General features: G+C 45.9%; 2 protein-coding genes across 2 annotated transcripts in view; one reads left to right on the top strand and one right to left on the bottom strand.

The window, feature by feature from the left end:
- The first annotated feature begins 490 nt into the window (after positions 1–490).
- Positions 491–1,053, top strand: bncr (bouncer). The gene has a single exon (XM_037254075.1). The coding sequence runs from the start codon at positions 524–526 to the stop codon at positions 902–904; it is 381 nt and encodes a 126-aa protein (XP_037109970.1). The 5' UTR covers positions 491–523; the 3' UTR covers positions 905–1,053.
- A 316-nt stretch (positions 1,054–1,369) lies between these two features.
- reln (reelin) overlaps positions 1,370–22,689 on the bottom strand; it is a 61,220-nt gene continuing 39,900 nt past the window's right edge. Inside the window, 52 exon segments of the mRNA XM_037254073.1 lie at positions 1,370–2,668; positions 4,547–4,552; positions 5,704–5,802; positions 6,084–6,281; positions 6,391–6,610; positions 6,695–6,852; positions 6,960–7,121; positions 7,187–7,260; positions 7,341–7,516; positions 7,572–7,814; positions 7,880–7,986; positions 8,058–8,233; positions 8,605–8,782; positions 8,981–9,195; positions 9,802–9,956; positions 10,048–10,298; positions 10,378–10,571; positions 10,637–10,814; positions 11,094–11,234; positions 12,135–12,303; positions 12,385–12,634; positions 12,711–12,969; positions 13,051–13,201; positions 13,276–13,382; positions 13,384–13,499; positions 13,590–13,660; positions 13,663–13,816; positions 13,929–14,034; positions 14,186–14,354; positions 14,822–15,004; positions 15,074–15,158; positions 15,229–15,406; positions 15,481–15,621; positions 15,690–15,963; positions 16,422–16,616; positions 16,696–16,854; positions 16,922–16,998; positions 17,076–17,283; positions 17,356–17,513; positions 17,668–17,903; positions 17,993–18,199; positions 18,299–18,470; positions 18,544–18,749; positions 18,849–19,035; positions 19,114–19,251; positions 19,798–19,910; positions 20,516–20,708; positions 20,781–21,017; positions 21,152–21,313; positions 22,083–22,316; positions 22,388–22,454; positions 22,535–22,644. Coding sequence (XP_037109968.1) covers positions 2,572–2,668; positions 4,547–4,552; positions 5,704–5,802; positions 6,084–6,281; positions 6,391–6,610; positions 6,695–6,852; positions 6,960–7,121; positions 7,187–7,260; positions 7,341–7,516; positions 7,572–7,814; positions 7,880–7,986; positions 8,058–8,233; positions 8,605–8,782; positions 8,981–9,195; positions 9,802–9,956; positions 10,048–10,298; positions 10,378–10,571; positions 10,637–10,814; positions 11,094–11,234; positions 12,135–12,303; positions 12,385–12,634; positions 12,711–12,969; positions 13,051–13,201; positions 13,276–13,382; positions 13,384–13,499; positions 13,590–13,660; positions 13,663–13,816; positions 13,929–14,034; positions 14,186–14,354; positions 14,822–15,004; positions 15,074–15,158; positions 15,229–15,406; positions 15,481–15,621; positions 15,690–15,963; positions 16,422–16,616; positions 16,696–16,854; positions 16,922–16,998; positions 17,076–17,283; positions 17,356–17,513; positions 17,668–17,903; positions 17,993–18,199; positions 18,299–18,470; positions 18,544–18,749; positions 18,849–19,035; positions 19,114–19,251; positions 19,798–19,910; positions 20,516–20,708; positions 20,781–21,017; positions 21,152–21,313; positions 22,083–22,316; positions 22,388–22,454; positions 22,535–22,644 — 8,500 coding nt within the window. The 3' untranslated portion in view covers positions 1,370–2,571.

The following is a 22,689-nucleotide window of genomic DNA, read 5'->3' on the forward strand; positions in this document are numbered from 1 at the left end:
TTGTGCATGTGTGTGTGATGATCTTACCTTTTCATGGGATTCATATTGAGGATCATGTTGACACTAGACAAAGTAATTAAAAACAAGTTTAAAACAAGTAATTGCTTCTGCTGCACAGTTTTTGGATGACTTTATCTTATGGAGTGCCAGTAGAGTTTTAAACTTGACTAATGAAAAGTGAGTTGATGACTGACTCTGCAATTAAGCTTTGCACGTATACATACATATATATATATATATATATATATATATATATATATATATATATATATATATATATATAATTTTATTTTTATTTTTTCACATTTTCTGACCACAAAGGGAAGAATTAAATTGTTGTAGTTAAAAAAAGAAAACATTCAAAAGTTGAAAGTGTTTGAGATAAACATCATCATGTTAGCGCTTTTAACACCACAACCTTTAAGTTGTATTAGTGGAGACTAAAGTCACAACATGTAACAGTGGGGGGAAAAAAATGAAGCTGTTTTGTCTAAAACCTTTCTGGTCTTGCCACAGAGTGAGCATGCGGCAGCTTCTGTTTGTCACCGTGTTCTTCTGCTACCTTGTGCCCTCTACGCTGTGCAGCAACCTGGGCTGTCTCTACAGGCCCCTCATGGAAAATGACATTAAATTTCAGCCCCTCGCGACTGAATGCCCTCGGAATGAAGTGTGCTATAAAGCGGAGGGTCGCTACGGTACCCAGATCGGCCTGTCCTCAAGCGGCTGCATGACCAGTAAGGTCTGCGGCCAGAAGCGCGATGTCTTCTACCGCGGAGCCGTCTACACGTTGAGCTACTCCTGCTGCAACTGGGCATATTGCAACGCATGTGGGGGCCTCTTTGCCAACACCTTTGTCATCATCATCGTAACACTTGTGACTGTTGCTGAGGTGGTTGGAAGGTGATGAACATGAAGCCTTCATGGTTAAGTGACGTTCCAGCATGGATTCAAGTGGTGGGACTATTTTAACAAATTGAGCTGTAGATTTTTGAAAGTTTTTTTAACAGTTGATTTTTATATGAGCATTTCCAGGAAATAAAAATGTCAAACTGTGGTTTGTGTCACAAATACTGTTCTGTAATTTTGTTCTAATGGGCCAAAAATGTGAAATTAAACAATACTCTGTCATCTTTAAGAAAAATCACATTAAGAATTATGCTTTTTTCCTTTAAATTCGATTTTTCTTTTTTTCTTTTATTATGGCAGTCAGGATGTCCCTCACGGGTCAGTTTAATAGAATGACATTATTAGTAGCTATACATTTTAGATGAGCCTCGCATGTGGAGCCCAATGAAACAAAGCCAGACAGCTTTGCACTGTAGTTGAAATGTTTGGCATCAGGTCAAGAGTTCAAACATGGTGGACAGTATGAGGTTTGGGCATTTTTTTATTTATTTCCCTTTTATAAGGCTGCTGGGTCTCCCCATATTGGATATACATGTATGTACAGGAGTTTGCTAGACTGGGGTTACACTGAGGGGCCATATTACACAGACTTCAAAAAACAACACGTACAGAGCCTCACCTCCAGATATCAGGAATCAGCAGAGAGGGATGGAAAAATGGGGAACAGCACAAGAGAAGAGGGGAAATGATGCAGTAGAACAACTTGACTGGACCGCCTAATAACTTAACAACTTGAAAATAACATACAATTCACGCACAGTGCATCTTAAATAGGTCACATGAAGAGCCATATACCATAAATATCTGTATTTTTCAGGAGCCAACATATATAAAATGATTTTTTTTTTCTTTCAAATAAACACACCCAAAAAAATGTTCAGTCTGTCTTTTTTTTTTTAAATGTTTTTATCCCCATCTTTCGTTTTGCCCTGTGGAATTTTCACTCTGCCCACATCGGCCCTATTCCGAAAATTTGGGGAAAGGGAAGCAAAACCCAGCGCCTGCCCCCTGCCGCCTCTTCAAAGCATATGAGTTAGTAGAAAACAAACAAATGAACAAACACCACAGTCAATTCAGCACAAAAAGAACCCACAGACACACAAGAACAGCAAGAACACAGTATTGTATTTTTTTAAACCCCCCACCCCCCCACTTTTAAAACCATTTGTTCCTCTTCATGGTCCGTATCATAGTGGTGGTCTTTTTCCTGGCGGACAGGCTGGCTGGCGGCTTGGAGCCATCCTCCCTCGTCGGCTCAGTGGAATTGGGAGGCCAGTCTCCAAATTGGCTTGTCAGTTCAGCAGTGATACTATATAATCTCTCATTTTCACAGTGTGGTTGGAAAAGGAGGACGGAAGGGGGGTGGGAGGAGGGAGGGGGGGGGGGTTGTTTTGGCAGGAGATGGAGCCAGGTGGAAGAGGAACAAGAAAACAATCGGAAACCCTGACCGTCCATGGTAGAAAGTAAACAAAATGGCCGCCACACTTCCATCTTTCCGAGCTCGAGCAAACGCCAAAGCATTTGCGGTGCACGAGACGAGGCGGATTTTGGCTAAAGCATGAACTTGATTTGGTGTTGACGTCATCAGGAGACAAAGGGATGAGTGCGGACGGGTCAGTGTGTGATTGGCGGGTCAAAGGGGGTGGAAATCCCGACTCTGGAGGCTCAGGCGCGCCGCGCCAGTGCCCGCCGTTTGCGGCTGTAGTAATGACGCAAGCCGCTTTGTCTGGCAAAGTTCATCATGTAGTTTTGTTTACGGGTGCTGCGGGGATACAAACACAGTGAAAGAGGGAAGGAGGAACATCTGTGATTAGTGAGAGAGGAAAGTCTCTCACACACTCACACACACACACGTGGTGATAGCCCAATGCTGAAGTTCTACTCTTGCATCATGCTCGTCTAGGGCTTTCATTTATCTATTCTTCCTAACATTGTGCTTACATGAGATATAGTTTCGTAATATGGAAATGAATTTGAGAAATTTACCACTGCCCTACAAACATCTGGGTTACATAAATCTGATTCATTAAATATTTAAATCGAACTCAGTCCAGTCATAGTTTTTTCTTATTTTGTATTATTAATTTGAGTTAAAAAAAAATTAAAATCGGTCATTTTTTTGTACTTAGGTTGAAAATCATGAAATAATGAGTCAATTTTCAATTTTGTTTACCAATTGAAAATGGCGAAAAAAAACAAGTGATGGGTGGATTTCCACTGACCCACAAAACAAGACATGGTACACATACACACTCTGACACACAAGTTTTAGATGTCAGAGTAAAGAGTGGGAGAAAAGAAAATAGACACAAGTGCACGGCCTTGAGCAGACAAGCGTTAGAAATGAGATGCTCGCTCCCATTTAGTCTGTTCACTTCACTGCCTCTTCCGTCCAGCAGGGTGGAGCCGGTCAGCCAGCTGTGCAGCCAGGGCGGGCGGGGGGGGGGGGGGGGGGGGGGGGGGGGTTGTATGCTTGATGCTGAGATGATGGAGCGGTGAACGTATGTCGTCTATGGACGGACAAACAGCCAAAAGCCACAGACAAAGGGGGCGGTCCCTCCATTGTAACGGGTTCATCTCATTTGATTTATTTGCATCCCTTCGCGGTCCTCCATGCTTCCTCGGCCACCCGAAAGTCACTCTTACACAAATGTACCATTTATGAGAAATATATTACATATACTGTAAAAATTTATCTACAATATTTGGATTATTGTATTTAGCAGCGAACAGGATCGAACCTCGTTTGAGCTACAGACCAGACATTGATTATTTTTTTTTGCATAGAAGCAAATAAGAAATGATGAAATATCTAAGGCACCATTGACACCAGTGCTTTGACTGAGGGAAGCCATACGCTTTTAAAAACTTCCAAAGGTTTGCCTTGTTGGCTGTAGGCTCCGTGTTTGAAGCGGAATCGTTGGTTGCAGTGTATATGAAAAAAAAATCAGACGGCACCGATATTCTTTGCCGATAAACATAACGACCTAAAGCTAAACAAGACGAAATTAAGCAATGCAATGATATTACAGTACACACTTGAGGAAGCTGGAGTTTGCAAATAAGGAAACGAGATCGACCCGATGCATTAAGCCATGCGGGGTGCAGAATTGAGCAGATGGAGTGTTCCGGCCAAATGTTTGATGCTCTAAGCAAAAGCTGATGGAAATGAAAAAGAGCGTTCCAGGCACTCAGCGACAAACGCTGAACCCGAAACCCTACTTTTGAAGCTGCTTGAAACACAAAAGTTGGCTCAGGTAAAACAAAACAGATAAAGTATCATGATGGAGTACATCACACATAGTGAACACGCCACCTCACTGTTGTCGACTTAATATTTAGGTAAATTGGCGCTCATTTTCAGGCTTACAATAAACCCATTTCCTTCGGTTTAGTTTCAAGGACTGTTACGGAGCTTCCTCCTGGACTGTGTGAGCAGCCGGACTGCGTGAGGAAAAAAAAAGCAAGGTCGTGGAGATGACTGCGGTGATCATGAGCGGGGCTTAATGTGTCGGGTGAAACCGGGAGAGAGTGTGTGTGTGCGCTGTGTGAGGAGGAGGAGAATAAATGCTGGCAAAAAAGAGGGGCAGCGCAGAGGTGGGTGGGGTGGGATTCATTTGGGAAAAGGCGGTGAACTTACCTGACGCTACAGCCATGCCAGAGGGAGCAGAATACAGAAGAGAGCAGAGGTTAGAGCGCGAGAGGGGAGGGGCAGGTGAGGGGGGCTGCTGTCTCGCAGAAAGGTGAGGGGGGGTTGGAGAACTGGCCTGGGGTGAGATGTGGCCCCCAGGGGTGAGGATAGGAGGAGGAGAGAAAGAGAAGAAATGGAATGAATGGCAGTGAAGTTGAGGAGTCCACCGTCGAAGAGCAGAAGAAGAAAGCACAAAAGTGGAAGATGAGGGAAGGCAGCGCGTGAAGGTGTGGGGAGGGGGAGCAAAAGAAAAGAAGAGGAAAGTGGAGGAGTGGTGAGCAGAGAGAAATAAACAAGAGTGTGAGGATTATGGTCACACTTGTCAGCAGAGACTGTTGAATGCCGTGCAGGGGGGGCACAGAGACCAGGGGGCAGCTCAGGTTTAGGCACTAAAAGCAGGTTTCCACAGTCCATTTCAGTTGGACCACTTGATGTGACTTGTGGAGGCAGGCACCATGGTGTTAGCAGCGACAGTGGAATGTCAAAGCATTTAGCGATGAATTCTACAAGAATTAGAAGAATGCAACGCGGAGCATGCTAACACTGTCCACAAACAACAAATGCAAATCCACTTTAATGACTGCTCCCACTGTGGCGCCTGACCAATCAATGGACCAGCTCCACCCAAGATCCAATTTTTCTTGGCTCATTTGAAATAATATCATTGTAGCCTCAACTGAACTGGACTGTACTGTTTTCTCGGAAACAAGGGCAAAAGTGCGTACGAGGTCGTTAGCGGCTTTGAACGAGTCGGGTTTATGTCTGAATAAACAACGAGCACCCTCATTGACAGGGAGCAACATGCAAGAAATGCATTTCAAGTGTTTCAGGCTACCGACATGTTCATTTATGAGCTGATAATAAACCAAACAGAACCCTTAGAAGCAAAGCACACTGCAGTCACGTTCCTGCTTGCCTGACACCAGAAGCATTGATGAACTTCAACTGTGTGCGGAGATGCGCTTGCGATCTGTGTGCACGCTTCCTGTATATGTGTGGAGTCAAGGGGAGGGGGTCATCTACGGGTGATGCGGGATCAGACAAGGGCAGATCTGGGCTCTGATGGACGGGTGGGCCAGTGTCTGGCCGGGGGTTTGAGTACTCACAGAACGACTTCCACGTGGTCCAGCGCCCACTGGTCATGTCCTGCGCCGTCGTGGCGTGGCTGCCACCATCGTAGCATCACGCCTTTAACCCTCGCCTCGCTGGGGAAAGCACCAGTAGACCACATAAGAAACATATTAAGTCTTCTGTTATTTTTTCTTTTATTATTATTATTTTTTATTATTATTATTATAATCATCATCCTCATTTTTTTATTATTACTATCATCATTATTTTGTTATAATAATAATAATAATAAATATTATTATCATTATTATTATTATTATTATTATTATTATTATTATTATTATTATACAATGCAAAAGCAAATTTTGAGAGCTATAAAATTATCTGGAAAGATGTTTTGGTGTGGGTCACTTACAGAGGAATGTTGTAGGACACCCTCTGGGCCTTTATGAAGTCTTTGGGTTGGTGCTGGGCGATGACGTGCCAGCTGACTCCATTGTTGACGCTGTACTGCAGCAGCACCGCGCGATCCACCGTGTCAGCCCGGTCCAGAGCAATGTTACAACTATCTGTCTGTGCCGCGCTGCCAATCTGCAGCACAAACATGATCTTGCTAGAGGGAGACACAGAAGAGATGGTGAGAGAGGTGTATCTGTATTTATTTTAGAATGCCGTTACTGTGATCACAATATCGTGCCTTTGTGTTTTGGTTGTACCTGTACCTGGCTCGAGTGAGGTCCAGCGGTTTCGTAACAGCTTGCCTCATCTTACAGCCGTTAAAATAAAGTGAGTCGCCGTGGGCATGCGGTGACAGCTGTCCACACCCGCTGCTCACTCCTCCACCCTGAATCAACTGCCAGCTCTCCGGGGACACGACGCCAGACTCAAAGTTGTCCTTGATAGAGCTGGGCAAGTCTCTGGTAGAAAGGGAGCAGTCATCACCTGTTCAAGTGGGAGGAGAGGGGACGTGATGAAAACTGGTTGGTTGGTTGGTCATCATCATATTTAGCAGTTTTGGTGACCCACCGTGATATCCCTCGTCACAGATGCAGACCACGCCACTTGTGCAGTAGCCGTGTCCACTGCAGAGTCCCGGGCAGGCCTCGCCGATGTAAACGCGGTCTACTCCCCAGCTCTGACGCTCGCCCGTCCCTTCGTTTTGAATCCAGCGGAACTGTGTCGCCCTGGAGGTAAACAAAGGAGACACAACTTCAGAACTTTTGTTTGTTCTGGAATAAAACTATTTAGCTATTAACCATCTTGTTAAAGGAATTAAAATGCCCAGGCCTACCCTGAAGAGACGTGGTCAGGCAGTTGAACGGTGACCCTGGTCCACGTTGAGCTGTTGACGGGACTGAAGATGGTGGACTCGTGGAACTGGAAGGGAGAGCAGCCCACGTTGTTGACTGAAGAGGGGAGGCACTCCGACTGTACCAACTGCCACGAGTCCGACCTGAAAGGGGAGCGTGACAAAAGTTTGATTCCATATTTAAAGCTCAGCCATTGTTACCTATCTACCTTGCATCCTTCCTGTACTGCAGCAGGACAGAATGATGGTCCTCACATGTGTCTGCCTCACAGCCAACGACAATCTACAAAAGTCAGAGATCAAAACATCAGCCCGAACGCACCGCCATGACTTACTCATGTAGATTTAGAATTGTTTGAATACCTGGAACTGCAAAATGTATCCAGGCTGCACTATAAGTTCCCGAGTGGCGAGGATGTTGTGCGTCTGGTCTTGTTTTTTGTTGGGCCAGTAAAGGTGGAACGAGGGGTTTCCACAGAAGCCCGCAGTTCGCACAGCATTCGGGTAGAAGCTCCAGCTTTCCTCATGAGATACGCCCTCTGGAAAAAACAAAGTGAGTTCTTCATTCATGAACTTTTTTTTTTCATGACCTACCGTCATCAAAGGTGTCAAGCAGGGTCGATGGATTGATGTCAGAGCCGCCAACCAAGATGTTGTCGATGGCCCACTGGGCTCTTTCCAGGCTGGGAGAAGCCAATCCAGAAGAAATGGTAAAAGGCTGCCACCAACGTAGCCGAGTGGCGTTGGTCAGGGCTCCCTCTGGCAGGACGATGTAATCTCTCCTCACGGAAACGTATTTCAGATAATCCATCTCGTGCAGTAGGCTCCACGACACACCTGAGGAGGATACGGGACACATTGGCAAAGTGAGACAAAAAAAGGTGACAGCCATATGACATCACCTCCATCAGTAGAGTAGTCGAGTAGCACTCCCTCTTTGCGACATGTTGGACGGTGGCACATTGACATGTTACTTTCACTTCCAATCCTGGCCCAGTATTCCACAAACCTGAAAGCACAGAACAGATCATGATGTTTGTGCGTCACTATGTTACACTGTTACAAGATGTCAATACTGACTTAGCTCCACGAAGGTCCAGGTCGGCGGTAACGGCTTGTCTGGCGTCGGCTCCTCCAAAATATAGGGCGGTACCTTCTACCAACACACCGCAGTCTGTGCAGGGTCGGCCTCCTTCAAGAACCTGCCACTGAGGCCCAGCTGCTCCTTCCCAGTCAAAACGTTCCTTCAAAGACGCCTAAAAGAAAAATTATATCCAAAAATAAAGTGAAAGTCATAGTTTTTAAACAAAGGAAAATACTCCACATAAGGCCAATCCGGTCCAAATTCAATATTTAAAATAATTTTGACTCTTTCTTATGTAATATTTGAATTCCGTCGGATGATAATTTTCCGAGTTTCTTTGAGTCTTCAAACAGTTGCAAACGGTTGCAAAAACTGTTGATGAGCATTTAAACAGTTGCCTGACACTTGCCACATAGGAAGTAAATTTTCAAGGGTGGAAATAGTTTGAAAATAAGAGAAACTCATTCACTGCCACTGACGGCTGTAGACGTCAAAGATTAACTGGGTCAATGAGTTAAATCTGGTTGAAAAGTCAGACCCCACCTTCAACGCTGCACTGGCGTAGCAATTTGGTCCGGTGAATCCTGGGTCACAGAGGCAGCGTTGCGCCAAACAGTCTCCATGGCCGCCACAATGGCTCTCACACGCAGGCCCGATGTAAAAGTTCTCTACACCCCACTGAACGTCTGAGTGCTGCTGATAGAACCTGAAGCGCACGGAACTAAAGGACAGGAGAAGCAAGCTGAATCCTTTGGGTCGTGTAAAGAGTTTAGTCGAACAAGATGCATCTGCCTTTTCCAAGATTTAGATGACAAACGTTTCAATTATTGATGTTGTAACAATAAATAGATCTATCAATAATGTAGCCTCATGCATGAAATATTAAGAGCAGCGCTTGTTTTGAAATGTCAAGACCTACGTGCCAGCGAGGCCGTCGGGCAGGGGATAGACAGCCCGCTTCCATCCTTCGGCGGGGAAGAAGACCGACGGCTGCGAGACGTGACCTCCGCAGCGGGGATCGGCGGGTAGACACTGAGGAACCAGGTACTTCCACGTCACGCCATAGTCGGCAGAGTACTGAACGTGGACCTGTCTGTCTGCCGCACGATCTGGCACTAGGCAGCCCACCGCAATCTATCGGACACACGTAGGACATATTGTTGCGGCGACTTCGGGATCGCTACTGCTAAGAAAATGCAGCCAGTCACAAAATTCAGTGGACCTTCACCATCCATCCAATCATCCATCCAATCATCCATCCAATCATCCATCCAATCATCCATCCATCCAATCATCCAACCAATCATCCATCCATCCATCCATCCAATCATCCATCCATCCATCCATCCATCCATCCATCCATCCATCCATCCATCCATCCATCCATCCATCCATCCATCCATCCATCGTTATTAAACATTGGTTAATTGAAATGCATTGAATGATTTGGTATTACCGAATTAAATAATTGGTTAATATAATTATTGGAAAAAAGTGGTAAACACACCATTTGACATTTATTGTTATCATTATTATCTTAATAAATAATAAATTTTATATTACATTGTTTTTTTTATAGTTTATTTTATAATTACAAACAAAATAAGAATAAAATGCATTCTTTTTTTTAAAAATAACCTACTTTGGATATTTTACACACACATGCACACGCATTATTTTAAAACTCAAACATGGCCCTTGAGTTTGCCAAGTCGTGTGTGTTCTTTACTGATGACTCACCTTAAACTGCATGACCCAACCCTTTTCAGGGATGATATCGTGCGTGACAGCGTAGACCTCTCTTCCATCTGCACTACCACACGCCATCACTCCATCAGGGGAACTGCAGAAACGCTGCACTGAGCAGTCCTCTGAGAACAGCCAATGGTCGCTCACTGGTAACAAAACAGCCCAACATATTCTCATTTGCTTTTTTTTTTTATTGTGAGCTACAATGAGGATTTGATTGCCATATTCAAACTGTACCAATTGGAGTTTCCTCTAGCTCTCCCAGATCACTGTTTGGTCCTGAGGTTTCATCAGCCGGAGCTCTCTCATGGTTGGGTAGCGCCACACCGCCAAATGTGTCAGAAATCTGCGCCCGCGTGTCTGAACCCGCGATGAGGACGTTATCCAGAGCCCAGTCACTCTGGTCCACGCCGTCGTGCTGAGGCTGCCACCACCGCACACGCACGCCTTCTTGTCGGGCAGCAGGAGGCAGCAGAATATTCACAAACCTGAGCGCAAGATGGCAAGCACAAACATAGACCAGGCTCAGTTCCATTCATAGAAATGACACAATTTAAAAGCACTCACCCAGGCTTTGTGTACAGATCATAAAAAATCTCCGTCAACAGATGCCAGTGGATTCCACCATTCAAGCTGTACTCCAGGAGAACCCCTTGGTTACGGTTGCTAGGTGGGATCATGCAACCGTACATGAAATAGAATTGGATGAATTCGGCATTGGTCAGGTTGAGGTCCACCGTCACCAACTGACGGCTGCAACCCTGCACGGAAGAAACAATATTAGTGCTAAATGAAGAAAACGTGAACAGGGCCAAGCAATACTTACGCCACTAAAGTGCAGAGCAGCTCCAGACGCCACAGCTCCACAGAGTGTGCTGAGTTTGCCACCAGTGAGCGTGTGCCAGTGACCGAGTGAAGGAGCCCGGCTGAAGCTGTCCTTCAGCTGGGAGGGGAGAGGAGCTACTGGCTCATCACAGTATTCACCACCCCACTCTGGATCACACCTGGTGAGAACACAACATGTGGTTCATCCAGATAATAAAGTTAGGAGTGTCTTATCTGCCAATTGAGAAGGAAGCCAAGGTTTTTACTTTCTGTCATCAATTGGTGCATCGCCATGACATCAAGCTCAATTGGGGCATAGCATAGCATAGTCAATACAATATTCACATTTGGAAGAGACCTTCTACTGATTTGAAGAAATCCGATTTACATTGACATGACAAACAATATCTGAATCGAACCATCTGGTGCATAAATCTAGCCTGGCGTATGTTACTTACACACAGGTGCTCTGTTGGCACCGTCCATGTCCAGAACACATATCTGGACAGCCATCTCCAATATAGAGGTTATCCAGAGCCCAGGTCTGCTGCTTGTCAAATGGAGCCTGCTGGAACCAACGGAATCTTGTGGCTGGAGACCTACAAACATCAGTCAGCTCCTTAGATTGTACCAAAGCCGTGGCTAATAGGAAAGTAGTCATTCGTGACAAGGAAGTATTGTTGCGTCCCGAACGCTCAAAACTAGGGGTGTAACGATTCATCGATACACATCGATTAATCGATATAATGCTCTACGATTTATTGGCATCGATGCTAAACGTAAACATCGATTTATATCGCCGTGTTTGACCTCGGACATTAGACGCGACTTTATTTTGAAATCCAGTTCATTGTTGCTTGCTTCCTCTTTCCGGGAGCAGTACGCGGCGTGTTGTGTTGTGAGCAGAGCAGGCACGTGAAAGGGGAGCCGACAACTGCGCGGCTCCTGGGCTGGTGCTATGGCTAGTGTCCAAGAAGACGAGGAAATTCGCTCCCCTTTGGGCTTCAAGTCATTCGTTTGGAAGCACTTTGGATTCCAAAGAAAAGATGGCTCAACGGACAATTAAAATTATTGTAAATAAATAGTTCAGTAATGCACTTTAAAGTTAATGGTATTACAAAAAAGAAAGAATATTCATTTTCTTTACTTATATGAGAAAAAATATAGGAATTTGATAAAGTTCAGTGTTAAAATAAGCACTTTGTATACTACAATACTCTTGTAATTTCCTAAATAAAGAGTTTGCAGTACCTTGTTGATTTTGCGTATGAATTGTTATAAATCAGGATATTGTTCTATATTTTTTATTTAAAAAAATTAAAATATCGATCGTGGAGCACTATATCGTGATGTATCGTGAATGAATCACAGCAGGCTTTAAGATATCGGCAAATATCGTATCGAGATTCTTTGTATCGATATGATATCGTATCGTGACAAAACCCGCGATTTACACCCCTACTCAAAACCATTTCTCACAAAAAAGGAGCAGCACTGACCTTGCATATGATGGAATGTGTATGGTGACACGACCCCACTTGTTGTAAGTATCAGAAATGAGCAGCCTCTGCAAGGTGTAGGAGGAGCAGTCGGGGCTTGTTGGTAAACAGTCTCGAACGACGGGTTGCCACGTCAGACCTAAATCCAGAGAGTACTCCAGCTCCACAGCTGTGACGACAAGAGATATGTTTACAGTCGAGCCTCACGTTGTCATGCAGAGTATTCTTATCGTTGGGTCTTGTTGCTTACAGTAGCAAGAGTTGGTTACAGAGCAGGATGCAGAAAAGTCAAACTGGATGAAGGCATCTTGTCCTAAACTGATGTCAGTGGTGACTGCGTAGCGAGTGTTGGACTTTTCGATAAAAGCAAAAGCGGGTCCATCCGAGCCACAAACTGGCATTCTGGTTCCACCTGGGTGGAGGAGCCATGAGCGTCCATCGATAGAGGAAAAATCATCTTCCAGTGGTCCCCAGCCACTGGCACTACCACCAACCACCACCTGACGTTTAAAGAAAGTTCAAAGTGTTAAGTTGCATTTGGACGATTGAGGCAAAGTCATTGTCGCCTCACAGTACCTGATCGATTACCCAAGGACTGTAAAACTGTCCGTTCTCGGAAGGCTGCCACCAGCGCAGGCGAGTGGAAGAAGTGCGAGCGCGCAGCGGGATCTCAAGGGCCACCAGGCGAGCCTGGTTACTGCTGTTGCTAAAGAGAAATTCCTGGAGGAGACCCCATGTCAGACCTCCGTTCAGAGAGTACTGCAGAAGAACTGGCTGAGAGCGAGGGTCCGGTGCCGTCTTACCGCAGCCGAGTCGGAGGAAAAACTGAACAAACCTGCCGCCAACGACAGTCACGATTACGGTCCTTCCAATTTCAGCACAAAATCAAGACATCGTAAGACGACGCTAACAATACCTGGCATTAGACAAATCCAATTCATTGGTGACCAACATGCGCAGCCCATCCTCACTGAAGAACAAATGGTTCCCACTGGACATGATACCACATTTTCTGGATGGTTTACCACCACTAAGCTGTCTAAACAAATCAACATCCACTGCTCCGCCTAAAGGCAAACAGTACTTTTTGTTACATAATGACAACAACTACCGGGGATACCCTTGCTATTCTGCAGCCTACCTTCAAAATCTTCTTTGAGGAAGTCGGGGTTGGGAATGTCAGGCACAGAGCAGTCGCTTCCCGAGTAGCCGGGGTCACACATACAATGGGTGCCCCCTATACAGGCTCCGTGGCCACTGCACATGTCCTGGCACTGAGGGCCAATATAGACATTGTCCAGAGCCCATGTTGGAGGCGCCGATCCAGTTGAAAAGAAACCCTGATACCAACGGAACCTCACGGACCTGTAAGGACAAAGAACAGGGACGAATAGATCCAGATATACAGAAAGAGAGTGTTCGGGAAAAAGCTGGTGAGAATGCGCCGGTGCTCACCCGCAGAGACGTAGCTTGCCAAAGTGGATGACCTCCCGCCGCCAGCCTTGCGTGGTACCCGGGAAATAAACGCTGGCTGGATGGAGCTCGGTGGAGCATAAGGAAGATGGTTGCGGCCCGCCGGCACACAGCGGCAGCAGCAGGTGCCACGTGGCGCCAAAGTCCCGCGAGAATTCAAGTCGCACCGGGTAGGCCGAGGAGCTTTCGGCCGTGCAGCCGACGTTTATCTGGGGAGAAAAGGAGACATCAGCTAGGATCGCCCGCCCGGCGTGATTTATGCCTTCAATGAGTGTGCTGATTGTTACTTTGGGAAAGAAGTCATTAAGAGTGTTTGTGTACCTCAAACTGGATGATTGTGTTCTCATTCACGTCAATGTCTCTGGTGGTGATGGAGTGCTCCCCCAGCTCGCTGGAGACAAACAGCATCGCTGACTCATCCTCCTCTCTGCAACCCAGATACACAAACAAAAAATTAGTCAAGGTTAAAAACATTTGTTCTGTTGCTCACATCAACTGTGGGTTCACTGATTGAACAAGTGAATATGCAAAAGGAGACTTAGTCTTTGGAATTGTTCAAAGTGAAAGAGTTTTCTTACAAGCCGGCTTTCTGGTAGGGGCAGTAGAGGCCAGTGTTGCCCCCCGGGTAGAAGAGCCAGTTGGACGCATTCGGGCCTTCTTCAAAGCTGTCCATGACCACGAGGGGGTTGTGCAAGGAGCTGCCGTCAATGATGAGATCATCTATTACCCACACCTCCTCTTTTTTACCTGATGGACATGAGAAGACAATTATTATTAAACATTTAACAAATAGGAGTTTGTACATTTTTCTCTGACTTTTTTTATTACTTTTTTTCATTTTAAATTTAATTTAATTTTAATTTTATTCTTTGGGGAGGATGTTTTAGATTATGGTGTAAGATTAATTTTTGCCATTTGCATGTATACTGGTATTTAAAAATTATTATTATTATTATTATTATTATCAAACATTAAACAAATAGCAGTTTGTAGATTTTTCTCTGTTTTTCTTCCTTTTTTTACTTTTAATTTGTTTTATTATAATTTTATTTTATTTTTCGGGGGGTGTTGTAGATTATGGTGTTAAAGTTTGCAGGAAAGGTTAGTTTTTCCCATTTGCATGTACGGGTACATTTTTAAAAATTATAGAGACTGACACCTGATCTATATCAGATATGTCATATTTGAAAAATGAAACAAATATGTCTCCTCACCGCTATTGTACGGCTGCCAGAGTCTGAAGCGGGTGGCGTTGCTCCGAGCGCTGGTGGGCAGCGGCAAGTGAAGAAACAGAGTGTCCGTGGAAGCTGGGAAGTAAAACTCGTCCAAGAGTAGCCAGCTGATTCCGCCATTCACTGAGTACTGCAGCAGCACTGAGTGGGAGCGTTCAGGTACACCTGAAAAAAAAAACATAAAAATGACAACGACGTTACCAATGAACCAAACCAAACAAATCAATTTGCTACCTTTTGTGATGAACTTGAAGGAGAATTGAATGTAGAGCGTGTTTGTACAATCCAGATCCCTTGACACTATCATTCGCAGACCATCCTGCAAAGAGATTCATGTAACAAAAGCAGTTCAAGTGTAAAACTGCAACATTGACTTTGAGGACAGGTACCCCTTTAAAGATGAGGGCGCTTCCAGATTTAAGAGGCTCTCCACTCAGAGTTCCCCTCTCAGCTCCATAAACCTCAGGCCAGATCTCCTGCTGCAGGTGCTCATTAAAGTCTTCCCTCAAAAGAGACGGCAGGGGCGCCGATGGCACACAGTGGGCACCCTCGTAACCTTTGTCACAACTGAGACAGGACGAGATCTTCTCAACATGGACCCACAGAACGCAAACATCATCCAACGTTCACGTCTGACTTACACGCAGCGGCCATTGTCACACAGACCGTGACCAGAGCACATCCAAGGGCAACCGGGGGCAAGTAACACGTTATCCAGAGCCCAACCCTCAGCCCCCGGAGTAAAATGGGTTTGGATCCAACGGAATCGAGTTCTTGGAGAACTAAAGTATCAAGAGCAAGAATTCAGTATGAAGAAAATCACCGGGTCGCGATTAAGGGTAGTGCATACTTAGCAGCGCTCGGCAGGTACACAGTGATCCTCCTCCAGTGTTTATATTGTGTCGACGTATAGACGGAACTCTGAGTATAAGCGGCGCAACCGATAGCTGGAGGAACACACTCCGGGGTAATGAGGGACCAGTGACGGCCGCAGTCTGTGGAGTATTCCAGGCGAACGCCGTGGGAAAAGGAGGTGGACTTGCTGCAGCCCATACTCAGCTCAAACTGCAGGAAGGAAGAACCCGACACCTCAAAGTCCCAGCTCTCGGCATACCTCGGCTTTTCTGGAAAGATCGTAGATGGAACGGATAAATGTTAGCAGAGAAAGGAAAAAGTCAGAAAAATATTTGTAAAAATCAGAACTGCCATGCTTCCTGGATTCTTGCAGAATCTTTGTGTCTTTAGATGTGTAGTCAAATAATTCAAGCTGTGCACCTCCAAAAGAGTAAGCCCACATGAAAGCATTATTTATATAAAGAAAACACGCTCACAGCTTGGTGCTCTCATAAAAAAAACAAAAAAACAGGCAGGATGTTCAATCAAGTATGCCTTCATTTATAATGCGCCATTCATGGCGCCACAGTAAATGGGTGATTCCGTTTCAGCCTGTTATGAGTTATGCTGCTCTGAGGCCATTTCACTGCTGTTCTCTCTCACTGCTGCATAAATAGAAAATGTAATTGGAATGTTCTCTTATTGCATGTGTGTGAGTCGGTCGGGTGTGTTCATTTGCGTGACTCACTATCGATGGCTTCCGAGTTGAAGGTCAGTGCCGTGTCCAGGGACAAACAGTCCACAGTCACCTCCCCGCCCTGAATGCGGTACCAGTTGTGCCTCAGAGGTGTGGTGCCATCAAACTTGTCATGGAAACCAGTTCTGGAGCTGTCGTTCATACCAATTAGGACATCGTCCAAAGCCCACTGGGCTGAGTGTTTCCCTGAAATCACCAACACAACACAATAAATTAAAGACGAAAAAAAGAAGAGTTTCAACATTACTGTAGCAAGTGCACTAACCTTGTTGGGGTTGCCACCAGCGAAACACAGTGTAAGGCGTTTTGGCATGTGGTGGCAATTCAATGGTCACCACCTGAGGCTCCAAGAAGGAACTGAAGTCTAACTCTCGCAGGAATTGCCACTGGACGCCATTGTTGGTGGAAAACTGGACAAGGACACCTGTATATGCGAAGAAATACATTACAAGAGGATAATCCAAATGACCCGGATGAAAAGGGTTGCAAACCTTCATTGCGTGAACGGGGCCTGGTGCAAGTGGGTCCCAAACTTTTGCTGCCTATTCGAATGTAGAATTGCGCCAACCTGTACAGTCATGATAGAAGTTTTAAAATCAAGCTCTCGCATGACTTGACTTGGAAACAAGAGCGGAATCCGCCTACCGAGTGTTTGTGGTGTCGAGGGGCACCGTGCGAGCCTCCCTTCTTCCGGGGCTGCTGAAGTAAAGCGCCTTGCCCTCACTGATTATGCCGCATCCACCTCCTATTTGGCCCCCACTTAGACTCTGCCAAAGCGGACTTAGCTTGGCCTCAAAGCCCTCAGACAGCTCGGTGGGACTGGCTACGGATGGAACACAGCTATCCTGTTCCACTATGGAGAGAGAAAAAAAATGAACTACTAAATGAGGCAAACAACTTTGACCATCTCTATGAGTGGCTTTACCTGTGTATCCCATGTCACAGAAGCAGACTCCAGAAATGCAATCGCCATGGCCGCCACAATGATTCGGACATGGCTCGGAGATGTAGACTCCATCCAGTGCGAAAGCTGGAGCATCTCTGTAAATGCTGCTCTCCTGGAACCAGCGGAACCGCGTTTTACTGGAGAAATGGAAGAAAGAGTAGTTTTTTTGTTACAAGTTGGCAGGGTGGGAATAATGAAAAAAAAATATTACCAGACTCTTTAATATCCCCTTGCGCCACACTTTGCCCACCTTTCCTCAAGATCCCACCATATTGCTGTCACCATAGTTACCTAGCTGCAACATTGCGTGGAATAACCACAGTGACCCTGGTCCAGTCTTCATAGTCCCCGGTGTTGTACACGGTGGGTTCTCGAAGCTCCCGGCCACTTCCTTCACAGTTCCCCGCTCCCGGGGATCCGGGGTAACAGCCCTCCTTTACCAAGGCCCAAGTACGACCTGCATCATGGGAGTACTGCAGCAGGACTGGGGCAGACGCAATGAACTCTGACTCACAACCTATGTTTAACTAGTAAGTGGAAGAAAAAAAAGAATAATTTGACATCTTTAACAACATTGTTGGGGCAGTCTCGGTAAGGCGGTCTTGTAGGTTCTCACCTTAAACTGGAGAGTGTAGCCAGAACGCAGGGCAAGGTCCCTGGTGACCGCCACCCTGTCGCCATCGGAGCGCCCGAACACCATGGAAGATGCGGTCGGAGCACAGAAGCTGTTGTTGCTGTCCCTCTCCATGCCTTCATTACCCAGCATCAACCACACACTCATCTGGTTCAGCGGGTAATCGAAAGCCGGCTTCTCGTAGAAGTTCTATCGGATGGGGTTTAGTCGTCAGTGGAAAGAAGCAATTCATTTATTTGTTCTTATTCACAAATGGAATATATTCTTTCAATACAGATGTTGGCATACCTGTGGCAAAGTAGGACTGGCCATTGGTATGATGTGCTTCTCCCGCTCAGATAAAATTATGATGTCATCGATTGCCCATTGGTCATAGCCGTCTCCGGAGTGAAGAGGCTGCCACCAGCGAAATCTAGTGCAAGGTGTCTTTGAGGCCAAAGGAAGCTCGTAGTGGACAAAACTATTGAGGAAAAGATCAAAATGATTGATTTGGAAGAAGCAACCGTGTTAAACATAAGCACCGTGCAGCTCACCGAGGTTTGGTGAAGTCTGTGAAGTACATCTCAGCGATGAGGCCCCAGTTGATGCCTCCGTCGTTGCTGTACTGCAGCAGTACTCCCTCTTCCCTGCTGTCAGCCTGGTTGCAATCCGCCCAGTCTCCACCCACACGCAGGTAGAACTGAACAAACTCCGCCCATTCCGTGTCCAGGTCCCAACTCACAAGTTGTCGCAAGCCAGCCTGATGTCACACACACAAATTTCACATGAAATAATTATTCTTTGTATCCACTGAACATTGGGAGTATTTTTGAGCAAATAAGATAAGGCTATTCTCTACCTTGCTGAAGTACAAGGATGAACCGGAAGAAACCACCCCGCAGCCAACATCAGGGTTGACCACCTCTCCACCTATTACTTCCTGCCAAGTGGCCAGCAGTGCATCCTGGGACTCAAAGTCTGAGAGGACACTTGACGAAAGAGGCGAGGAAGGCAAGCAGTCTGTTCCAGAGAAGTTGTCGTCACACCTGCCGCAGATGAGTTTAAATGTAGCAAAAATACAAACAAGCCCAATTTATTAAACCTTTGTGGCCTTGAGGGCTGACCTGCAGTGTCCGTGGTCACACCAGCCGTGTCCGTGGCACATGTTGGGGCATTGTTGGCCGATATAAATGTCATCCAGGGCCCACTCGTCCTGCTCTCCGTAGTAGTTTTGAATCCACCGGAAGCGTGTGGCACTGGACCTAAACACGGATGATACAAAGAGGTGCCTCGTGTTGCGCAAAAAAACACTGTGCTTTTGCCAAACGACCCTAAAATCACCTCTGACCCACTTTTGACCACAGCTGTTTTATGACCAAATTGCAGCCATGACCTCTGTGACCTCTCACCACATTGCGGGAGATTAGAGGATGCTTATCTATAAGTAAGAATGTTATGAAGGTCAGCGTGATCTGTGCGCAGTTTTATGGGCGTTGATAGATGTGCAACCTATGGGTGATGGGATTGGCAATCATCATATGTCGGGAGAGATGACAGGTTCATAATGCCATTGGGATCGGCAATGTCTACCGTGTGAATAATGGAATGCTTCGTGGGGTGGATGTTATGTACAAGGCCAAAGGAGGCTCGCATGCCATGTTGATAACCTTTTAAATAATTTGCCTGTTTTTAGGCTATGCCTTTTTTCCAATGAAGTGAGTCGCCTTAACGGGAGAATCTGAAAGTTGTAAAAACTGAATTTGTGAGTGAAAGCAAAATTATCTGACATAAGGTATTTAGTGTGTTACCATGTCTTTTGAGGAAGAGACAAAGTGATGCGCCTCCAGTTTGTGAACTCTGATGGGTGGTACACGCTGGGAGCCGTGAACTCGGAGCAGCTTGGCATGCCAGGCAGACAGGCCTAAATGATGGAGAACAAGAGTTGAAAAGAAAGGACGTGAGGTCTTTAGAGACTGCACAGTCAAGATCAATTCTTTGACATCTCCAATCATACCGAACGTCAAACGAGAAAAACACATCGGGTATTTGTCTGGAACTGCACTTTAATGTACACAAAGAAAAGAAAAATGCTTCAGCAGATTTTTAGCTTTCTAGGACTTATGAAATATCAACTGTGATCATATAAAAAAAAAAATCTGCTCGCTCGGTGAGAAGATAAGCTACTTAAAGATGAAAGTCTTGCATTTGCTGAACGCAGAGTGATTAAAAGTCACTGCCATCATTTGAAATTACGCAAAGTGCGGCATTTTAAGCATCTCATTATTCAAACAATATTAACCGGGGCTTTATTAGAGAAACCTACATTCATCATTATGAATACATTATATATTTGGTCGTCCAAGAAACTTCTACAGGCTTTTACTCAGTCCATTTTTTATTTTGCTTATCTTGTTCAGAGTCTCAGGGAGCTGAAGTCAGGTGAATAGTGGACGACACCATCAATTAAAAAAGAAGTAATTTTTAAAACTAATAATTAACTGCAATATCATGGACACTTTTTCTTACCTCCTTGACCAGGTGCCAAGTGAGTCCATGATTGGTGGAGAACTCCAGACGGACTTGAGTATCAATATGAGGGGACGACTCGCGACCGCAGCCCATCACCAGCGAGAACTGCAGACTGTAGGAGGCGCCGATCTGCATCGACTGAGTCTCCACATACCGAATACTGGAACCGGGGCTTGGCTCACCAGAGAAACTGGAGGTGCAGGAAAACTTTTTATTGGCTGATTTATTACAAGCTGACGAGAAAAAAAAACTCTTGGCCCACCTGAGCGTCCAATCATGCTGGCAGTAAGGCTGGACGTGTCCGAGGTAAAAACCGAGACTCTGTGTAACATCCAAGACGTTGCTGAAGTCCAGACTTATGGTGTTGAACAGCACCGAGGTCATGGTAATTTCATCCAGCGCCCAGACGTCATGACCGCGCCCGGAATGGTACGGCTGCCACCAGCGGAACTGCACGCCGAACTTTCGAGCGCCGGCTGGGAGTTCAACTGACACGATCCTATTCAAGGGAAAAATATGGTGAGCTGTAATTTGAAATATTTTGAATGAGCTATAGTAACAAGAAAGGAATTTATTCCGTGTATATTTGTGGTTCGAGTCTTAGCATCCCATCGGAATCCTGAACACACAAACCTTGGCTCGTGGAACCCTTGGTAAGCGTAGTGCTGCAACAGAGTCCAGGTTATGCCGTTGTCCGTGGAGTAATGCAACAGCACACCCTCTCCTGCCTGGTCTGGAGCAGGGCAAGAGCTCAGGGTACTCCGGCTGCCCAGTCGGAGGGTGAACTGGAGGTATCTGGACAAATGGACAAAAAAAATACATCAGGCAGGTTGATAAATGGCAGGAAAGAAAAAAGGTGTTAGAGATGGAACGGAGTGTGCGTAGGGAGGAGAAGAAGGTTACATAAACACAAAGTCAGAGCCTGTGTGGCGCATCGGAATGATGGATGAGATGATTAAATAAATGCTGACTAAATTAAAGGGGCGATAGGGAAGAGTGATATAACGTGAGCAAGTTCATATGAGTGTGTGTGTGTATATTTCTGTGAGGCTCGAGTTCCAATTTTCAGCAGACATCATCATCCTGCTATTAGGTTATATTTACGATAATATCTAATCTTCAGTTTGAAGCCAACAGAGTAGACCTCCACCTCTCTGTCCTTGGTTGATCCGGACTTTCATTAGCAGAGTTGATTCTACTTTTAGCCAGATGCTTAATCAGTGAGTCACAAAAGTGGCATTAAAAACGGCAATCGGGTGGCACACAATAGAGCCGCAACGGGTGCCATCAATCTATCAAATATTCTCGCATCCTCTCCTGCCACCTCTCATCGGTGGTCCAGTCTATAATCACAATTTCTTTTCCCCCCATCCTCCACTGAGCACATTAAATATGATTGAAAGAGGGCGTGACAGGAGTACGGATGCTGAATAGCCGGAACATCTGTTGGATCAATCACAAAGGAAGACAGCTGAGAAATTAGGTCTCCTATAGCGCTGGTACCCAAGAATTGTTCAGCCTTGGAGGAGCTTGCTGCAATCTTGAGAGTCAAACCATCAGTTACCTGGCCTGGGAGCTGTCCAGCGGCGCGGTGACGAGGTGCCTCCTGCTGTCCCTGTTGAAGACTAGCGCTTTCCCGCTTGCCAGAACACCGCAGCTAAAGCTCACCTCCGCTCCACGGAGGGAGGAGAAGCTATGGTAGGAGGAAAGGCGTGGGCTGGAGAAACTCTCGGATAGGAATGCCGGGAAGGTCTGGGAGGCGAGCTCGCAGGCTGGACCGCTGAAGCCTGGGTCACATCTGAAAGCAAGGGAAGGGAAGGAAATGAGTGATGGGATGGCGCAGTTGGTAGTGTTTGTGCAAGATCTTACTTGCAGCCTGTGCGGGAACAATGTCCTCTTCCAGAGCAGAAGCGCAGGCAGGCTGGACCAATATAAACTGAAGAACACACGTGGAAATTGAAAGGTGTGTTCGTAAAATCTAGATGACATGACTGAACATATAGATTTTATTCTGACCGTTGTCAATGGCCCACATGTTGCCCAATCCGGTGCCAGACTGTTTCCAGCGAAATCGCGTGGTCTCGGTCAGGGCAGCATTGGGCAGAGGGATCGAAATCCTGGTCCATCTGCAGAAATGCCAAAGAAAGGTTCAAAGCGATGCATTGTGATGA

Source organism: Syngnathus acus, chromosome 6, assembly GCF_901709675.1.
Source record: "Syngnathus acus chromosome 6, fSynAcu1.2, whole genome shotgun sequence".
NCBI lineage: Eukaryota > Metazoa > Chordata > Actinopteri > Syngnathiformes > Syngnathidae > Syngnathus > Syngnathus acus.